This window comes from Chiloscyllium plagiosum, unplaced genomic scaffold (assembly GCF_037043375.1).
Source record: "Chiloscyllium plagiosum isolate Xiang-an unplaced genomic scaffold, Cpla_swu_hap1 HiC_scaffold_14, whole genome shotgun sequence".
Taxonomy (NCBI): Eukaryota; Metazoa; Chordata; class Chondrichthyes; order Orectolobiformes; family Hemiscylliidae; genus Chiloscyllium; species Chiloscyllium plagiosum.
In genome coordinates, this window is record NW_028270152.1 from 39,625,549 (window position 1) to 39,643,868 (window position 18,320).

At 41.5% G+C, this 18,320-nt stretch overlaps 1 protein-coding gene across 1 annotated transcript; it reads left to right on the forward strand.

Moving 5' to 3' along the window:
- Positions 1–16: 16 nt before the first annotated feature.
- On the forward strand, positions 17–15,791 carry pde12 (phosphodiesterase 12). The gene is made up of 3 exons (XM_043708123.2): positions 17–1,389; positions 8,433–8,511; positions 14,995–15,791. The coding sequence occupies exons 1-3, from the start codon at positions 154–156 to the stop codon at positions 15,432–15,434; spliced, it is 1,755 nt and encodes a 584-aa protein (XP_043564058.1). The 5' UTR covers positions 17–153; the 3' UTR covers positions 15,435–15,791.
- The last annotated feature ends 2,529 nt before the right edge of the window (positions 15,792–18,320 follow it).

Genomic DNA, 18,320 nt, shown 5'->3' on the forward strand with positions numbered 1-18,320 from the left:
TTTTTGAAATAAATTAAACAATAATCCTCCTGCCGGCGGCGCCCACCCAGTTTTTGTAATTTCGCTCCACAGAATGTATTTAGTATTTTAATGTATTTCTAATCGGAAGCTGATATCTTTTCTGTTGGGGATCCCACGGCAGAGCTGGGCCCCATGTGCGGCCTGGTCGGTGTCGCCGTCCGCTCTCTGCCCTCAGCCGGTTTGCAGCGGCTCGCTGCCCGCTTCTCCTCGAGCCGGAGCCGGAGGCCGAGCGCGGGCTCGGCGGCCATGCAGACCGCTGTTGTCCGCTGTGTCCCCACCGAGACCAAGTTGACCATCTCGCTGCGGCTGGGGCCCGAGGGAGGAAGCCAGCGGCATCTGCAGCGGGAGCAGAGCGAGAGCCTGCAGACTGCGCTCGGCCGCATCGCCCACAACCTGGTCAAAGCTCAGGCCAAGAAAACCAAGAAAGGCCGCAAAGAGGCGGCCTCGGCCCAGGCCCCAGCTCAGGCCTCGGCCCCTCCTGTGACCCTGTACCAGGGAGAACAACCGGTTCCCGGGGACACGAGTAACGCCGAGGCCTGGCAGGATGGAGCTATCTTACAGGTGGGCGAGTCCAGGTACCGAGTGGAGAGAAACCCGCCCAGTCTGACCCAGCTGCGGTTACCCACCTCCATCCTGGCCGGCTTCCCGGTCTGCCCCAAGGTGGAGGTGGAGTTCGGCGAGGCCTCGCACTCGTTGTTCGAGTGGTGGCTGAAGGAGGCGAGCGGTAGCTGGGAACCAGCGGCTAACGGCCGGGTCTTCACCCCGAGCAACGGCCACATCGGCCTGAAGCTCAAGCTGAGATGTCACCCGGGCGACGGGCGGCGTTTCGGGGCGCCGGTGGAGCTGGAGAGTGACGGCGTGGTGGAGGCCGGCCCCGGGGCTTGTACCTTCGACAGCCGCCAGTGGCTCACCCGCCGGGCCCCGGAGGAACCGCTGCTCCGCGTGGTTTCTTACAACATCCTGGCCGACGTGTACGCTCAGACCGAGCTCTCCAAGAACACCCTGTACCCTTACTGTCCCCCCTATGCACTCGAGCTCGATTACAGGCAGAACCTCATCAAAAAAGAGCTCAGTGGCTACAACGCCGACATCATCTGTCTCCAGGAGGTGGACAAGAGTGTTTTTACCAACAGCTTGTCCCCGGCCCTTGATGCTTTCGGCTTTCAAGGAGCATTTCGCATCAAAGAGAAGCAACACGAAGGCCTAGCAACTTTCTTCAGAGCCTCCAAGTACCGGCTGCTAAGTCAGCATGATGTGACCTTGAGCGAGGCTTTAGTTTCGGACCCTTTACACACCGAGATTTTGGAAAAGATTTCTACGAATCCTCAAGTTAAAGAAAAAGTCTTGCAAAGATCAACCACTCTCCAGGTACTGTGGCAGATTGGAAATTTAGTGTTAATAAATGGAATAAATACCTAATAATTGCAGTATAATATCTGCTCGTTAAAACGCACTGTAATGAACAACATTGTAACAAAATGACGGATATCCATTTAAAGAATAATATACAACATGACTGAGATCGTCAGAATGTTGTAGCATCAAGCTACTGCTAAACAGCCGAAATCCTAAAATGTGTTTGTTAGATTTTAGTATCGGGATCTATATCCTGGGATGGAGTGACTGAGCATCTTAAAATCGTTCACTGATCAGAGTTTGTAAATGTTGTCCTGCCTGACAAACCTTTTTTTAAAAAAAGTGGCCATGTATGGATGTTATTTCTACGACTCTCTAGAAGGCATATGATAAAACTCCCAAATTGAAGACAAATCATTAACTTTTGATAAGAAATTAACTGCAGCAAGAGACTGGGTAGGGATTTAGATTAGATTACATTACATTACATTACATTACAGAGTGGAAACAGGCCCTTCGGCCCAACAAGTCCACACCGACCCGTAACCCACCCATACCCCTACATTTACCCCTTACCTAACACTACGGGCAATTTAGCATGGCCAATTCACCTAACCTGCACATCTTTGGACTGTGGGAGGAAACCGGAGCACCCGGAGGAAACCCACGCAGACACGGGGAGAACGTGCAAACTCCACATAGTCAGTCGCCTGAGGCAGGAAATGAACCCGGGTCTCTGGCGCTGTGAGGCAACAGTGCTAACCACTGTACCACCATGCCACCCACAAATGGGCAAATGTATCTAGAAGGGATAATGGGCAAATGTATCTAGAAGGTTGTGTGCAACTCGTGGTGACCTGTGAGGCTCCATATTGGGGCCTTCATTATTTATCATATTTATTAATTACTTAAATGATCGAGTGGGAAGTGACATGAATTTGCTGATATCTGAATACCCTTCAGGCCAAAATCACTCGCACTGTCTGTGCTCTCATTGTCTCCAGTGATCTCCTGTCCACTGTCTCCAACCTTATAGTCCCCAGTCCCACACTGCCCGGTTCTGCCTGCTCCCCAAGATTCACAAGCCCAACTATCTCGGCTGACCCATTGTCTCTGCATGCTCCTGCCCACCGAACTCATCTTATCTCAAATCCATTGTCTCCCCCTTGGTTCATGCACTTTTCACCTACATCCATGATACCAACCACGCCCTCCACCTTTTCAGTAACTTCCAGTTCCCCAGCCTCCAACGTTTTATCTTCACTGTGGACCTGCAGTCCTTATACACGTCCATACCACACAAGGATGGCCTTAAGGCCATCAGCTTCTTCCTCTCCAACAGACCCATCCAGTCTCCCTCTTCCATCTCGCAGAACCTATCCTCATCCTTAATAACTTTTTCTTTAACTCCTCCCATTTCCTCCAAATCCAAGGGGTGGCCATGGGCACTAGGGGAGGCCCCAACTACGCCTGCCTCTTTGCCAGCTATGTTAAACAGTCTCTCTTTAGCACCTACACAGGCACTGTGTCTTCCATCATTACATTGATGACTGTATCGTTGCAGCATCCTGCACCCAGGCTGAACTTTGTCCACATTTCCACCCTGCCCTCAAATTCACTTGATCCATCCCGCTCACTTCCCTCTCCTTTCTTGACCTTTCCATTTCCACCTCCGGTGACAGTCTCCAGATGAATGTTTACTATAAACCCACAGACTCAAAACTGCCTGGACTACACCTCCTCCCATCCAGTATCCTGCAAGAACTCCATCCCATTCTCCCAGTTCCTCCTCTGCATCTGCTCGGACGAGCAGACATTCTACTCCCAAGCATTCCAGATGTCCATCTATTTTGAACAAAATGCTTTGCCTCTTCTTTGTCATCCAGACAACACTCCATTGCACCACCTCCATTCCATGTTCCACTACTCTAAAACCCCACAAACGCAATAAAGACTGGGTCCCCCTTCTCACCTATCACCCCACCAGTCTTCGCATCCAACATGTCATCCTTAAGCACATCCGCCAACTCCAACTAGACCCCACCACCAAGAACATCTTCCCCTCCTCACCCCTTTCTGCCTTCTGCAAAGACTGTTCGCTTTGCCACTCCTTGGTTCGTACCACTGTCCCCACCAATGCCACCAAACCCCCAGTTACCTTTCCCTGCAACCGGAAAAGATGCCGACACACCACCCCCCTCACTTCCATCCCGGGCCCCAAACAGTCCTTCCAGGTGAGATAGTGGTTCACCTGCCTCTCCTCTAACCGAGTTTACTGTATCTAATGCTTCCAGTGTGATCTTCTCTACATCGGGGACACCAAATGTAAACTAAGGGAATGTTTCAGCTGGGCCCACAGGGGCTGACCTGACCACCTAGTTTCCACTCATTTTATTTGCCCTTCCCACTCCCTTTCTGACCTGACCATCCTTGGTCTCCTCCATTGACACAGTGAATCAAACCACAAATTGGCAGAACAACACCTCTCATCTTCCACCTAGGCAGCCTACAGCCTGGAGGACTTAACATTGAGTTCTCCACTTTCAAATAACCTCCCTCTTCCCATCCCTCCCGCTCTTGTGATTCATCCCTCCCATCGACCAACCAGGTCATACCCTCTACCTGGCTCCACCTATCCCAACCATCACTGCTTCCTTTCCCAGCCCCTCCCACACCCTTGCAACCCTCTCATCGGCCTTCTAGTCACCAACCAGATACATTCCCTCTCATTGACCCTCCTACCATCTACCTGTGTTCACCTAACCCCACCTTACCACCCTGTCCCCCACCCCCTTTATTGGCAGCTCCCCTTACACACACCCCCGGTCCTGAAGAAGGGTTACACCCAAAACATTGACTTCTCCACCTCCTGATGCTTCCTGGCTTGCTGTGTTCTCCCAGGTTCCTGCTTGTCTACCTTGGCCTCCAGCATCTGCTGTTGTTTTTTGTGTCTCACATCTGTTCAAGTACAGTATAGATGGAAGCATAGGATTACAAATCAATATTAATAAATTAAGAATAGGCAGGTTCTGTGTAAAATGGATTTCAATGCAGTGTTACTGATTAATTCCACCTTTTCTTTCGCTTAAGGCCAGACAAGACTTGGGGTTCTTTGTTATAAGTTTATTCATGCATGCATTGGATAAGTACACATTAAAAAAAAAGGCATGCTACTCAAATCTTCACAAGAGCAAAGGTTTTATGCTACTCTTATAGATAACTATTTCTATAAGTAATTCCTTCCAATTAAACTTTGACCAACCATATTTGTATAACTTGCATTCCAAAGTAGTAGACATTATATCGTCCAATCATATTTGAACGAATGTGATTTTATTACCATATGCCTCTCCTACCTGCAGTACGTACTTTGTGATTACTAACAAATTTACACTATTTTCCCTTTAAGTCCTTCCTGTAGTTCCTTGGTAAACAGAGTCATAAAACATGGAAACAGTCCAAGCAAAGTCCATGCTGACCAAAATTCTAAACTAAAGTACTCCCACCTGCCTGACCTTGGCCCATATCCCTTCAAGCATTTCTTATTATGTACATATCTCAATGTCTTTTGAGCATCTACATCCACCACTTCCTCTGGAAGTTCATTCCACATAGTTCATTTCTACTCTTTAAAAAAAATTGCCCCCATGTCTTTTTAAAACCAATTTCTTCTCTCACCTTTTTAAAAAAAAAATATGCTCCCTAGTTTTGAAATTCCCCAACCTAAGGAAAAGACACCTGCCATTATCTATAACCCTAATTATTTTATAAATCTCTATAAAGTCATCTCTTAGTGTCCTCCGCTCCAGTGAAAAAAGTCCCAGCCTCTCCTTATAACTCAAACCCTCCTTTCCTGACAACATCCCAGTAAATTTCTACTGAATCCTCTGCAGCTTAATAACGTCCTTCCTATAACAGGGTGACCAGAACTAGACACCAGTACTCCAGAATAGGGCTCACTAACATCCTCTACAACCCCAACTCCTATACTTAAAACTTGGCCAAATAAAGTGTCTAATACTTCAGACCACCCTTTCTGAACTGGAAGTGGAATGACTTTAAAGTTTCTCATTGGATGCATCTTGGTTACTGAAAATTGTTGCTTAATTCTTTCCCAGCAACACCCCACCATGATCAATTACATTCCGATTGGCCAAGGTAAACATGACTTAAGGGTGATGGACATTGACTAACATCACGCCCTCACCCCACTGTCTACAGACTGGCTCATGAAGTCATTAATGGGTCCATCCTCTTCATGAAGTTTGTCATTGTGAACATTGCTAAAATAAACATTCTTTGCTTTATTAAAGAGAAAAGGGAGGCCCACGTAATCTGGACTCTGGATTGATGTCTTTGAGTTCATGTCTCAATCCTAGCTTAATTCGAGCACTTCCCAGTGAATCAGACACTCCTTATGACTAAGTTTGTTTTTCCTGGCTTGATTCTACTGTGGAATCTTAGAAACAATTATATACCTTATATACCTTAATACAAAAGATCAGAAAGTATGCTAAGTTCTACCAATTTGTAATAAAGTTTATAAGATCAATTCTGATTACATTTAGTCAATCACCATACTACAATCCCTTTATAAAGTTGACAAGCTTGGGAGCATCATCTCTTCTTTAACCTTGCAAGATCAAATTAACACTGTCTCTCAGTCTTGCAACTGCAATTACAACTTTAACTTTCCAACACTTTGTTTCTCTTTGCATGCTTTAAGTTGGTTTAAAATAGAAGTTTGGTTCCCTCACTTCCCTCATCCTTACTATGGTTAAATTACTTGTTGCATGACTCTGATTCCGAACCATCTCACCTGTTGTTAAGATTAGTGGAGCTGATGCAAAAGATTTTATTCTCATCCTACCGGCTCTACTTCCAACAATTTATCTTCAATAAATACAATAATTCATATTCTGTCATTACACTGGTGTAATCCTAACCATTAAACAAATCATAAACAACATTGAATTTCATCAATGGTAATATGATTTTAATCATTTTCAGAGTTATAACTGTTATTTACAGCTTGACTGAGTCATAAAATTCCTTGAAATTTATGTTTTTACGGGACATGGTTTTACTTATTGTTCTTTGTCACATACCTTTACCTTTGAGTGTGATGGTTGTTCAAATTGTCTGCATTCATATTTTCTTTGAGTTTATTTATTTCCATAGTTTGTTCTTAAATTCACTGTATTCTGTTATCCACACTCTCTTAATAATATCTTCCCTAATTTAGTTTTTATTTCAAGTTCTTTACTCACAGATCACTTCGCTCAATACCATTCAAATAACATCATATATGAACTTAAAAATTTTAAATTTCAATTCAATTTCAAGGCTCTTTAACCACTTTAGAATGGAACCCATGCGCTTCTTAATGCAATTCCTTATTATTTTTGTATGTGTATCCAGCCTTGGTGGATTTGAAATGCTTGATACTCAATGTAATTAATATTTTTTACAGCAGTTCTCCTATTCTCCATCACATTGTTAACAAATGGCTTGGGTGGATTAAGGATATATTATATATCAACTTCCTGTATATTCAGGCAAAGTGAAGCATATATAAGAAGTGAAACTCCTCCTCATACTTCTGTTAACTTGTTCTGCTTTTACTCAGCTGCTGACCATTAGCAAGCGATTTTATTTTAAAATTCTACAGTCCAGCATATGATGAAATATTTGGAGGTATTGAACAATGCTGCCAATTTGAAATCCAAGTGTTTTTTTTCCTTTTCTATATTTTTAAATTGGCATCTAGGGTGGAGAATGCCAAAGAGTCATAATATCTGAGCAAAAAGTTCCTTCTCATCTGAGTCTTAAATGGTTGATTGTTTATCCTGAGACTGTGCCCCTCAGTTCTAGACTCTCTATTGAGAGGAAACAACCTGTTAGGTATTTACCTTGTCAAGCCCCCTCAGCATCTTATGTACTGTAATGAGATCACCCCTCATTCTAAAATCCAAAGAGTCTAGGCCCAATCTACTCTCCCTTTAGAGTACTCCCCTTATCATTCGATAATTCTAGGAGTCGATCTTGTGAACTGCACTGCACTGCCTCCATGTAAAGTGTTTCCTTTCTTGTATCAGGAGACTAAAACTGCATAGAGTTTCAGATCTGATCTCATCATAGATATGTACAATTATGGCAGGATTTCCTTATCTTCTATGACATGTGCCTTCCTACTTGCTTGCTGTACCTGGGTTTATTGTCATAAAATACTGGTTGTTATATCTAGGGGACTGAAATACAAGTCTTGTTGCAACTAAACAAAGCCCTGGTTAGACCACATGAGGAATGCAGTGAATAGTTTTGACCATCAGATCTAATAAAACATGTATTGACCTTGGAAAAAGGGGAGAATGGATTAGTCAGGACACCAAGATTTAAAATACTAGGAGACATTACACAAACGAGGGTTGTATTAATTGGAATTTAGAAATTTTTAAGATGATTTTTATCAACATGTTCAAGATTTTGTTGGAAACACCACCATCCTGCTTGGAAATATATGGCCTTTCCTTCAGTATCACTTGGTTAAAATTTCCGAACTCCCACCCTAACACTATAAGTGTACCTACACAAAATATGTAAACAGATCATGACCACCTGATCAAAGGCAACATGAGATGGACAATACATTCTGGTCCAGCCAGCTGTGCCCACATGCCATGCATTAATTACAAAGAATTGTTAGGGTGTGTAGAGAGAAATTGCTTCCACTGGTTGAGAAACCAGCAAAGAGACCAAAGTCTTAATGTTACACCTTTTAGGTGTGACACTATGAAATATTGGCAAAAATTTGAAACTGTTTTGCAAACATCAATGGATGCTAAATTAATCATTAATTTTAAATCTGAGATTGATAGACTTGTTATCTAAAGGTATTAAGGAATGTGGGGCAAAGGTGGATATGTAAATTTAACTTGCTGTTCGGTCATGATCTTATTGACTAGATTGAGGATTTATTGAACTATCTCAGGAACTGTGAGTAATTCAATGTTTGCTGTACATTAATGATTCTAAATATTTATATTTTTATTTAGGTTTGTGTACTTGAGTCTCTTGAAGATTCATCAAAGAAGTTGTGTATTGGTAATACTCATCTTTACTGGCATCCAAAAGGTAAATTTTACATCTCTAAGATTATCTATTGTGCCATTCTCTTCCTTTTCTTTTTTCCTCTACCCATTTTGGATATTGATCTTCCATTTGTTTGGCATGAACAGTCTTCATTAAAATTCATTCAGTTGCCTAATTATGAGGATGGCAATGATCTATAACAGAATGTGCTGTGGTTCAAGATCTAAAACCTGTTTAAAAGCTGTATATCTATAATAGCTACATTTTTATCTAATTACACAAGATTTTTTAAATTACCAAATTAATACAGAAAGAAATTGCACTTAGGACAGTATTTTTCTTGTGTGATATGATCTTGATAGATGCCATTACCTTTTCAAACAAAATTTGAACTCTCAGTTATTAATTGAAAAGGGTACACCACAGGAATTCACGTTTTAAACACAACTTTTTACTGTACAAAAACTGAACAAAGCAAATATGACTTAGTGCAAGATTTTGTCAATGCTTGTACATGAAACCTGAAAATTTCAACAGTCAACTTCCCATTTTACATTTATTTCTCCGAAGTGCTTGCCTTTACAGCATCTTTACTTCGCATGGGCCCAAACAAGTTGTGAATACAGCTCTCAGGAATTCACTTTTATCTTCCCTATGTTCCTACTGTTCTGAGGTATGTGATTTCTTGGGGTCCTTACACTAATGTTTAGTTAGGTGAAGCCTCTGTGTCTCCATCAACACCTAATGATTGTGAACTTTCTCGCTCTTGTTTAGTGAGACCAAATTTGAAACCTTCTGTTTTCTGAATCCCTGCAGCTTGCAGATTCTCTCTCTCTGTCTGCATTGTTTAAACTACTGTAACCTCAAACTTCCAATGCCTATTACTTTGAAAAACCACACAGCTAAAACCCAGAACCAATTACAAAATCCTCCCTGCAATCTATCCCCTTAGCTATGTGGTGCAGCTGAGATGACCCACATAGAGATTTAAACTAAATAATTAAAATGTTCAAACCTGACCTCTGTGATTTTGAAATCAATATTATTAATTTAACTCCTTTGTGGTACAGCTGTAGTCATCTGTCCAACAAGAAACTAGAGTTTTTTTTAGTCTCCAATACTTTCCACTATGACCCTTGTAATAAAAAAAATCTTTGTTTTACAATCACTTTAAAGTTTGTTGACCAGCTTCTCAAATTGGATGTTTTCATTTATCTTGTATCTAAAAATTTCAATTTTCAAACTAAAAGTTATACTCTTAAAATGTGTGAATCATTAAAATTAAATATTCATTACAGTGAGAAAACAGTTGTTGGCAACACCTAAGTTGGTCAGTATCTGCAAAGGACGGAGAATGCTGGTTTTTCAGACATCGTCTATTCATCAGAATTCTTTTGGTTTTATATATCTTCATTGGTCTCTGTCAAAAAGTCCATTCATTATCACTCGTGCTCACTGACTTGTATTGGTTGCTAGTTATTAACATATTTGTTTAAATTTGTAATTCCTGCTTTCAGATCTCTCTGTGGTCTTAGCCTACAACCCTATGCACTCATATATTTTCTGTTCTCCTCTGCATTCCCAATTTAATTGCTCCATTGTTGCTGGTCATGTTTTCAACTGCTAAGACCCCAATCTTTGGAACTCCCTCCCTAAACCCTTTCTCTGTCTCATCCTTTTAAGGGACTACACAGATACTGGCCTCCTTCACCTGTCCTCGTACTTATTTGTATCTTGGTATAAACATTGTTTTGCAACATACCTTTGAAAAACCTTGGGATATTTTATGATATGCAAGGTAGTACATTGATGCAAGCTATTTGTATGAGAATGCCTAATCCCTGTTATGTTTTATGGAAATCCTGGGGAAACCACTACTTTATGCTATGAATTCTTATTTTTATTAAACAACATACAGGTAGATGTTCTTTTCTCTTCCCAGCACTGATGATGTAGGACACACCTAACATGCATGATTTAAAAATTCCTGCATTTCTGCCATTCAGGCCATCAGTTAAGGCCAGACACACTCCTTGCAGAGGGCTATTCCATGATGTTGTTTGCAACTGGAAATGGGGATGGAAATCCAGCTGACGTTATTAAAGGAACTTGAAGTACAACATTGGGCGCATATTAGACATCTTTGTAAGAAGTGCACTACTTTTTACTAAATGATCAAAATAGAGGGAACAGAATGTAATACATGCATTTAAATTCCAATCCACAGTTCAACTTAAACTTTAATCTCCAGTGGAAAGCTTATTATTACTCTGTGTCCTGGGTGACTCAGTTCTCTTTAATTTTAGTGCTGCCATGATAGTGGATAGTTCTTATATTCACAAATATGATGGGTGTAGATTGACATCAAAATGACTTACAAAAAAAATGTTTAAAGTTAAGTTAAAGCAGTGGCTTGATGGGGAGTCCATAAAATTAATAAAATCCCTGAAATTTGAGAGTCAAGAATCTGTTGCCAATTACAATAATCTAAGAAAAAAACTACCATGCATGCTGGAAATCTGAGGTTTTAAAAAAAGTACTGTAAATAGTCAAGTCTGGCAGCATCAATGGAGAGAGAAACACGTTTTGAGATCAATATGTCTCTTCTGAACTGAATGAGGGCAGGAATATGGTGGATTAGCTGCTGTTGAAAGGGGAAGGAAGAACAAAAGGAAAATTATGGTAAAGGTGATGGTTGTGTCAAGAGACAAAACATTTGTTGAGAGTATAAATGCCATAAAAATGAGGGAGTTATGATCCAAGCTAATGTTATTCCTTGGACAAGTCAGATCCTAGACTGAAACCTGGCTTGGCAGATTATAATTTTATTCATTTCAGCTTTACACATACTGTTCAAAACTTGGAAGTAAAACGTTTTAAAAATCTTTCCATAAATTATGTATGTTTCTCTTAAGCTGACCTTGTAAACTGGAGCTTGTTTATCTAGTCAGTTGAAAAACCCTATGTACACAAAATCCATAAATTCTAAAGTTAGATCCCAAACTTGTATCATCAATAGTCAGAGGTGAGGTATTGGAAGACTGGAGGTTGGCTAACGTGGTGCCACTATTTTAAAAAGGTGGTAAAGAAAAAACAGGGAACTATAGACCAGTGAGCCAGACACTGTTGGTGGGCAAGTTGTTGGAGGGAATCCTGAGGGACAGGATTTACATGTATTTGGAAAGGCAAGGACTGATTAGGGTGATTCAGCATGGTTTTGTGCATGGGAAATCATGTCTCACAAACTTGATTGAGTTTTTTGAAAAAGTAACAAACAGGATTGATGAGGGCAGAGCAGTAGACGTGATCTATATGGACTTCAGTAAGGCATTTGACAATGTTCCCCATGGGAGACTGTTAGCAAGGTTAGATCTCATGGAGTACAGGGAGGACTAGCCATTTGGATACAGAACTGGCTCAAAAAGTGGAAGACAGAGGGTGGTGGTGGTGGAAGGTTGTTTTTCAGACTGGAGGCCTATGACCAGTGGAGTGCCACAAGGATCAGTGCCACAAGGGTTCACTATTCATCATTTATATAAATGATTTGGCTGTGAGCATAACAGGTATATTAAGTTTGCAGATGACACCAAAATTGGAGGTGTAGTGGACAGCGAAGGTTACCTCAGATTACAACTGGATCGTTATCAGATGGTCCAGTGAGCTGAGAAGTAGCAGATGGAGTTTAGATAAATGCGAGGTGCTGCATTTTGGAAAATCAAATCTTAACAGGACTTATACCCTTAATGGTAAGGTCCTGGGGACTGTTGCTGAACAAAGAGACCTTGGAGTGCAGATTCATATCTCCTTGAAAGTGGAGTCGCAGGTAGATAGGATACTTTCCTTTATTGGACAGAACATTGAGTACAGGAGTTGGGAGGTCATGTTGTGGTCGTACAGGACATGGGTTAGGCCACTTTTGGAATATTGCATGCAATTCTGGTCTGCTTCCTATCCGAAGGATATATGTGAAACTTGAAAGGGTTCAGAAAGGATTTACAAGGATGTTGCCAGGGTTGGAGGATTTGAGCTACAGGAAGAGGCTAAATAGATTAGGGCCGTTTTCCCTTAAGTGTCGAAGGCTGAGGATTTTTATAAAATCATGAGGGGCATGGATAGGATAAATAGACAAAGTCTTTTCCCTGGCGTGTGGGAGTCCAGAACTAGAGGGCATAGGTTTAGGGTAGGAGAGATAAGATTTAAAGGGACCTAAGGAGCAACTTTTTTTCACAGTGTGGTGTATGGAATGAGCTACCAAAGGAAGTGATGGAGACTGGTACAATTACAACATTTAAGAGGCATCTGGATAGGGACATGAATAGGAAGGATTTAGAGGGATATGGGCCAAGTGCTGGCAAATGGGACTAGATTAGGTTAGGATATCTGGACAGCATGGACGAGTTGGACCAAAGGGTCTGTTTCGATGCTGTACACCCCTATGACTCTAAAGGAAAGCACCATGGCTACAGCAGTACTTCCAACTAATGTTTGCACGCACCTCCAGCCATCCACCCCCCAAACAATTCTATCACCTCCAGGAAATGGACTACAGTGGTTCAAGAAGACAGCTCACAGCCATCTTCTCAAGGGCAAATTAGGATGGTTGATAAAAGCTGGCCTAATCAGTGATGATCACATCCAGTGAATGAAGAAAAAAATGTGTATGTAGGGATATGTTTCACACAATTTGTATCACACTTGATACTGTCTGAAGCAAAATCTTGAAAAATAAGATTCAAACCGGCACATGGCAAAAAAATCGAAATGTGGGACAGGGCTTAAAGTCTGAAATGGAACTCAATGTTGAGTCCAGAACGCTAGGCCATTTGGCTCATAAAGTCTACTCTGCCTTTCAGTGGCACATCTGAATTCTCAATCTGTGGAGTTCCTCAAACTTGCATTGGCCTTCACTGAAACACTGCAACAGGCTAAAGGCATGACAGCAGATTGGTGAATTAAAACGACAAGCAGCTGGAAGCTTAGGGTCAATATTGTGGACTGAGTGATGTGTTGTTCAAAGTTGTTGCCCAAACTGTGTATGGTCTCCCAGTATAGAGGAGGTCACATTGTAATGAACAAACATAGTATACAAATTTGAAAAGAATACACGTCAATAATTGCTTCGCTTGGAAGGAGTGTTGGGATCATGGATAGTCAGAATGGAGGAAGTAAAAGTATTCCCCCTCCTGTAATTGCGTGGGATGGTTTTGGGAATGATTTGAGGAGTGGAACAGATTGCAATGGAGGGAACAGCCCCTTCACAATACTGGTGGACTGGGAAAGTGATTATGTTTTTGATGGTGGCATCCTACTGGAGATGGTAGAAATGATGAAGGATGATCCTTTGAATCTGGAGGCCATTGAGGTGGAAAGTGGAGAAAGGATTCTGGAGGGGTGAGAGCAGAAATGCAGAAAATGGGCCGGAGATTGAGGTTCAAACATTATTGAGGGTCATGTTACCCACAGGAGGGGGTAATCTTTAGTTGAACAATAGGAAGACATATTATTGTGCAAGATTGCATTATCAGAATCTTACAAAAGTCCCAAGCATTACTTCCGGGTAAAGCAGTGACTTACATATACCACTTCCAACTTTATATACTGTATTTGCTTCTCAATGTGGTCTCCTCTATATTGGGGAGTACAAAGTTAAAAATCACACAACACCAGGTTTTAGTCCAACAGTTTAATTGGAAGCACTGTGGTTCCAATATGGTTGTGGGAAGGAGCGGCGCTCCGAAAGCTAGTGCTTCCAATTAAACCGGTTGGACTATAACCTGGTGTTGTGATTTTTAACTTTGTCCACCCCAGCCCAACACTGGCATCTCCAAATCATGTCTATATTGGGGAGATCACGTACAGATAGTGACTGTTTTGTGGTACACTATTGAATGTGTAAGCATAAGCCTGAGGTTTTGATTGCTTGTTATTTTAATTCTCCAACTTGCTCATCTCATCTAACATCTCTATCCTCAGCAGTATTAAGTCCAACGCAAACCCAAGACGGTGCACCTCATTTTCCATTAGACACTTGACAGCCTCTGGACTCCATGTTGAGTTCAACAATTTCAGGCCATGAACATTGGCCCTATTTTCCTTCCTCATTTTGGCATGTGCTTGAATCTTTTTTTGACTTTCTTGCTTTTGGGTAGAACCATTCATTGTACTAACATATTCAATCTGGACAAATACTTTGTTCCTTGAAAACAATCATTACTCATCCTTGCACTGTTATTCTAAGATAATTGTGTCATTTAATTTCTCCTATCCTCCCTTTACAGTAGACCTTCCCTTTCAATCCTAATGGCATATCTAATCCTGTTTCTACCTTCCATAAATCTTGAGAGTCAGATTCAACTTGAAATGTTAACTTTATTTCTCTCCCTGCAAATGTGCCAGTTCAGTTTGGTAGTTGTAGCATCTTTTTTGTTTTTATGCCAATGATTTGTTGGATATAGTGTCTCATCAGTTCCTGTATCAAGTATATGTATTGATACTGAAAGACCAAATCATTTTATGTTTTGCCAGGAGGCCACATTCGCCTTATCCAGATAGCAATTGCCTTTCGTCACCTTCAACATGTTACAGAAATGCACCCTGATACACCAGTAATATTTTGTGGTGACTTCAACAGCACCCCAGACACGGGCTTGTATGAATTTGTCATCAAGGGACATATTTCTGCTGATCATCCCGACTGGACTTCAAATGGCGAGGAAGAACGTTGCAGCATGTCACTTATGCACTTCTTTAAATTAAAAAGTGCTTGTGGAGAGCCTGCTTACACAAATTATGTGGGTGGCTTCCAGGGTTGTCTGGACTACATTTTTGCAGATATGAATATGTTTGAAGTTTTTCAGGTTATTCCTTTTCCAAGTCACGAGGAAGTCATCTGCCATTTGGCTCTGCCAAGTGTTTCACACCCATCAGATCATATTGCACTTATCTGTGATCTAAAGTGCAAATAAATTATGATAAATTGTGGGCCTACTGCAACTTTAGCTACTAATAAGGCTGGTCCATTGTATGAGGTTATACATTTCATAACTGTTAACTTCGAGAAGTTGTCAGTATCTATAAAGGGAATAATGGTTGGTAATATTTTGGGCAGTGAACTTTGTTAAGATGCCTGAAGCTAACGAAAGTTAATCCTGTATTTTGGTAGGTGTCTTTTTCTTTTACAATAACTGGTCTTTAATGTAATGTAATCAATAGAATGGATATTATAAACTAAAAGTCAAAACCAGAATGGGGCATCTACTGGATTTATGTATTGATGGAAATGTTCACATTTTACTGAAATGTAAGTAAAATATTGCACTGCATTGAAGGCTGTATTCTTAAGTGGAAACAAACAGAGAATTTTTCATAGTGGTTATGAAATTCACTAATTTGGCTGATTAGTTTTCAAATAAGCATTGCAGAGACCAAAGGTCCACGACCATTTAACAGCCTGTGCAAGAGGCTTGGTAAAATCTTGAGATACATTGTGCATTTTATACTATGTCCGCTATTATTGATGTTTATAGATACATTGTGTGCACTTGTGGAAACAACAGATTCCAAACAGAATGAAATTACAATATTCAATAATTAAAATGTGGACTATTCTTTATGAACAATATGGTGAATGTACACAGCCAATCACTTGCTATTAAGTTTATTTCCATGGGATGTTCCAGTAGGTAGATCATGAAGAGATGTCTGATTAAAAGCAAAAATTGGAACATCACTGGATGGAACATTCGAAAATTAAATAATTACAGGTAGTTCTGGGATAACGCGCTTTCAGCGGTGCGATTCCAACTGGGATCGGTTAATACGCTTTGTTCCACACATGCACGATTATCTGCTGATGTCTCCATGCATGTACGATGTCGGTGCTTGTCTTCATGCTATTCTGCGCATGCACCCGTGTCCACATTGAAACCTCTGTGCAATTCTGCACATGTGCGATGTCAGCTGATGACAGCAACTTTCTCACATTTTTTTTAGTTTAATAAGTATGATCGCAACCTTCATTCAGGCTGTGGTGTATTTTGCATTAGACCATTGGATGATTTTTGAGTGATTGTGAGTGATTTTTTTTGCCGGTCTACCCCAACCCCATTTTTTTTTTCCATAGGCCCCATTTTCGCTGGAACACAACTATGGCACTGTAGAACTATCTGTATTGTTCAAAAGGCAATGTTATTTGAGCAAAATTCAAAATAACCAAACTTGTGCTACTAATTTTTTGGAGATAAGTCTCTTGATTAAACTTAAAATATAAGCCATAGCTATTAATTTAACCTGAGGCAGTGTTTGTAGAGGAATAAGACGGTGTTATTTTCTGGGTCTGTAGATTGTGAAGGACCAAAAATGGCCTTTGCAGTGATATGTACTTCTTGTCAGATGTAGGATTTTAAAGAGAGTTTAAGCGTTACTGTGGATTATATCTGCCATAAATGCTGTTGGGTGCGAATCTTATCAGATCAAGTGGATTGGTTGGAGAGACAGATAGAGAGGAATTTGCAACAACAACAGTATGTGATGGATGGCAAATATAGGAAGGGGGGGAAAATCTCAAATACAGTCACATAAATGGGTTAACTCCAGGAAGGGTAAGAGAGTAAGGTAGGTAGTTAGTGCAGGAGTCTTTTGTGGATACACTCATTTCAAACCGGTATGCTGTTTTGGAAAATGTAGGGGGTGATGGATTCTCAGGGGAATGTAGCACGAATAGCCAAGTTGAGACTGGCTCTAATGCAACGAGGGGTATGTCAGCTTCCAGGAGATCAATTGGGTTAGGGGATTCTGTAGTCAGAGGTACAGACAGACGTCTGTGGCCAGGAAAGAGATCGATCTTTTAGATTAGATTTTTAGATTTCTTACAGTGTGGAAACAGGCCCTTCGGCCCAACAAGTCCACACCGCCCCGCCAAAGCGCAACCCACCCATACCCCTACATTTACCCCTTACCTAACACTACGGGCAATTTAGCATAGCCAATTCACCTGACCTGCACATCTTTGGACAGTGGGAGGAAACCGGAGCACCCGGAGGAAACCCACGCAGACACGGGGAGAACGTGCAAACTCCACACAGTCAGTCGTCTGAGTCGGGAATTGAACCTGGGTCTCTGGCGCTGTGAGGCAGCAGTGCTAACCACTGTGCCACCGTGCCGCCCAAAGGGATGATCTGAGACTGGTACAGCTGAGAACAGAAGTGAGTCGGGCAGGCAGGGACAAGGTAGGACTAATAAATTGAACTGCATTTATTTCAATGCAAGGGGCCTAACAAGGAAGGCAGATGAACTCAGGGCATGGTTAGGAACATGGGACTGGGATATCATAGCAATTACAGAAACGTGGCTCAGGGATGGACAGTACTGGCAGCTTAATGTTCCAGGATACAAATGCTACAGGAAGGATAGAAAGGGAGGCAAGAGAGGAGGGGGAGTGGCATTTTTGATAAGGGATAGCATTATAGCTGTGCTGAGAGGGGATATTCCTGGAAATACATCCAGGGAAGTTATTTGGGTGGATCAGAGAAATAAGAAAGGGATGATCACCTTATTGTGATTGTATTATAGACCCCCCCAATAGTCAGAGGGAAATTGAGAAACAAACTTGTAAGGAGATCTCAGCTATCTAAGAATAACAGGTTAGTTATGGTAGGGGATAATTACTATATTTGACTGGGACTGCCATAGTGTTAAAGGTTTAGATGGAGAGGAAGTAAGTTGTATAAGACAATTTCCTGACTCAGTATGTGGATGTACCTACTAGAGAAGATGCAAGACTTGACCTACTCTTGGGAAATAAGACAGGGCTGGTGACTGAGGTGTCAGTGGGGGAAGCACTTTGGGGCCAG

Excerpts from the sequence above, each read along its gene's own strand:
- pde12 (XM_043708123.2), top strand. The coding sequence starts at position 154 with ATGTGCGGCCTGGTCGGTGTCGCCGTCCGCTCTCTGCCCTCAGCCGGT. Across the intron at positions 1,390-8,432 it reads AAAGATCAACCACTCTCCAG|GTTTGTGTACTTGAGTCTCT; the intron begins GTACTGTGGCAG and ends ATTTTTATTTAG. Across the intron at positions 8,512-14,994 it reads TCTTTACTGGCATCCAAAAG|GAGGCCACATTCGCCTTATC; the intron begins GTAAATTTTACA and ends ATGTTTTGCCAG.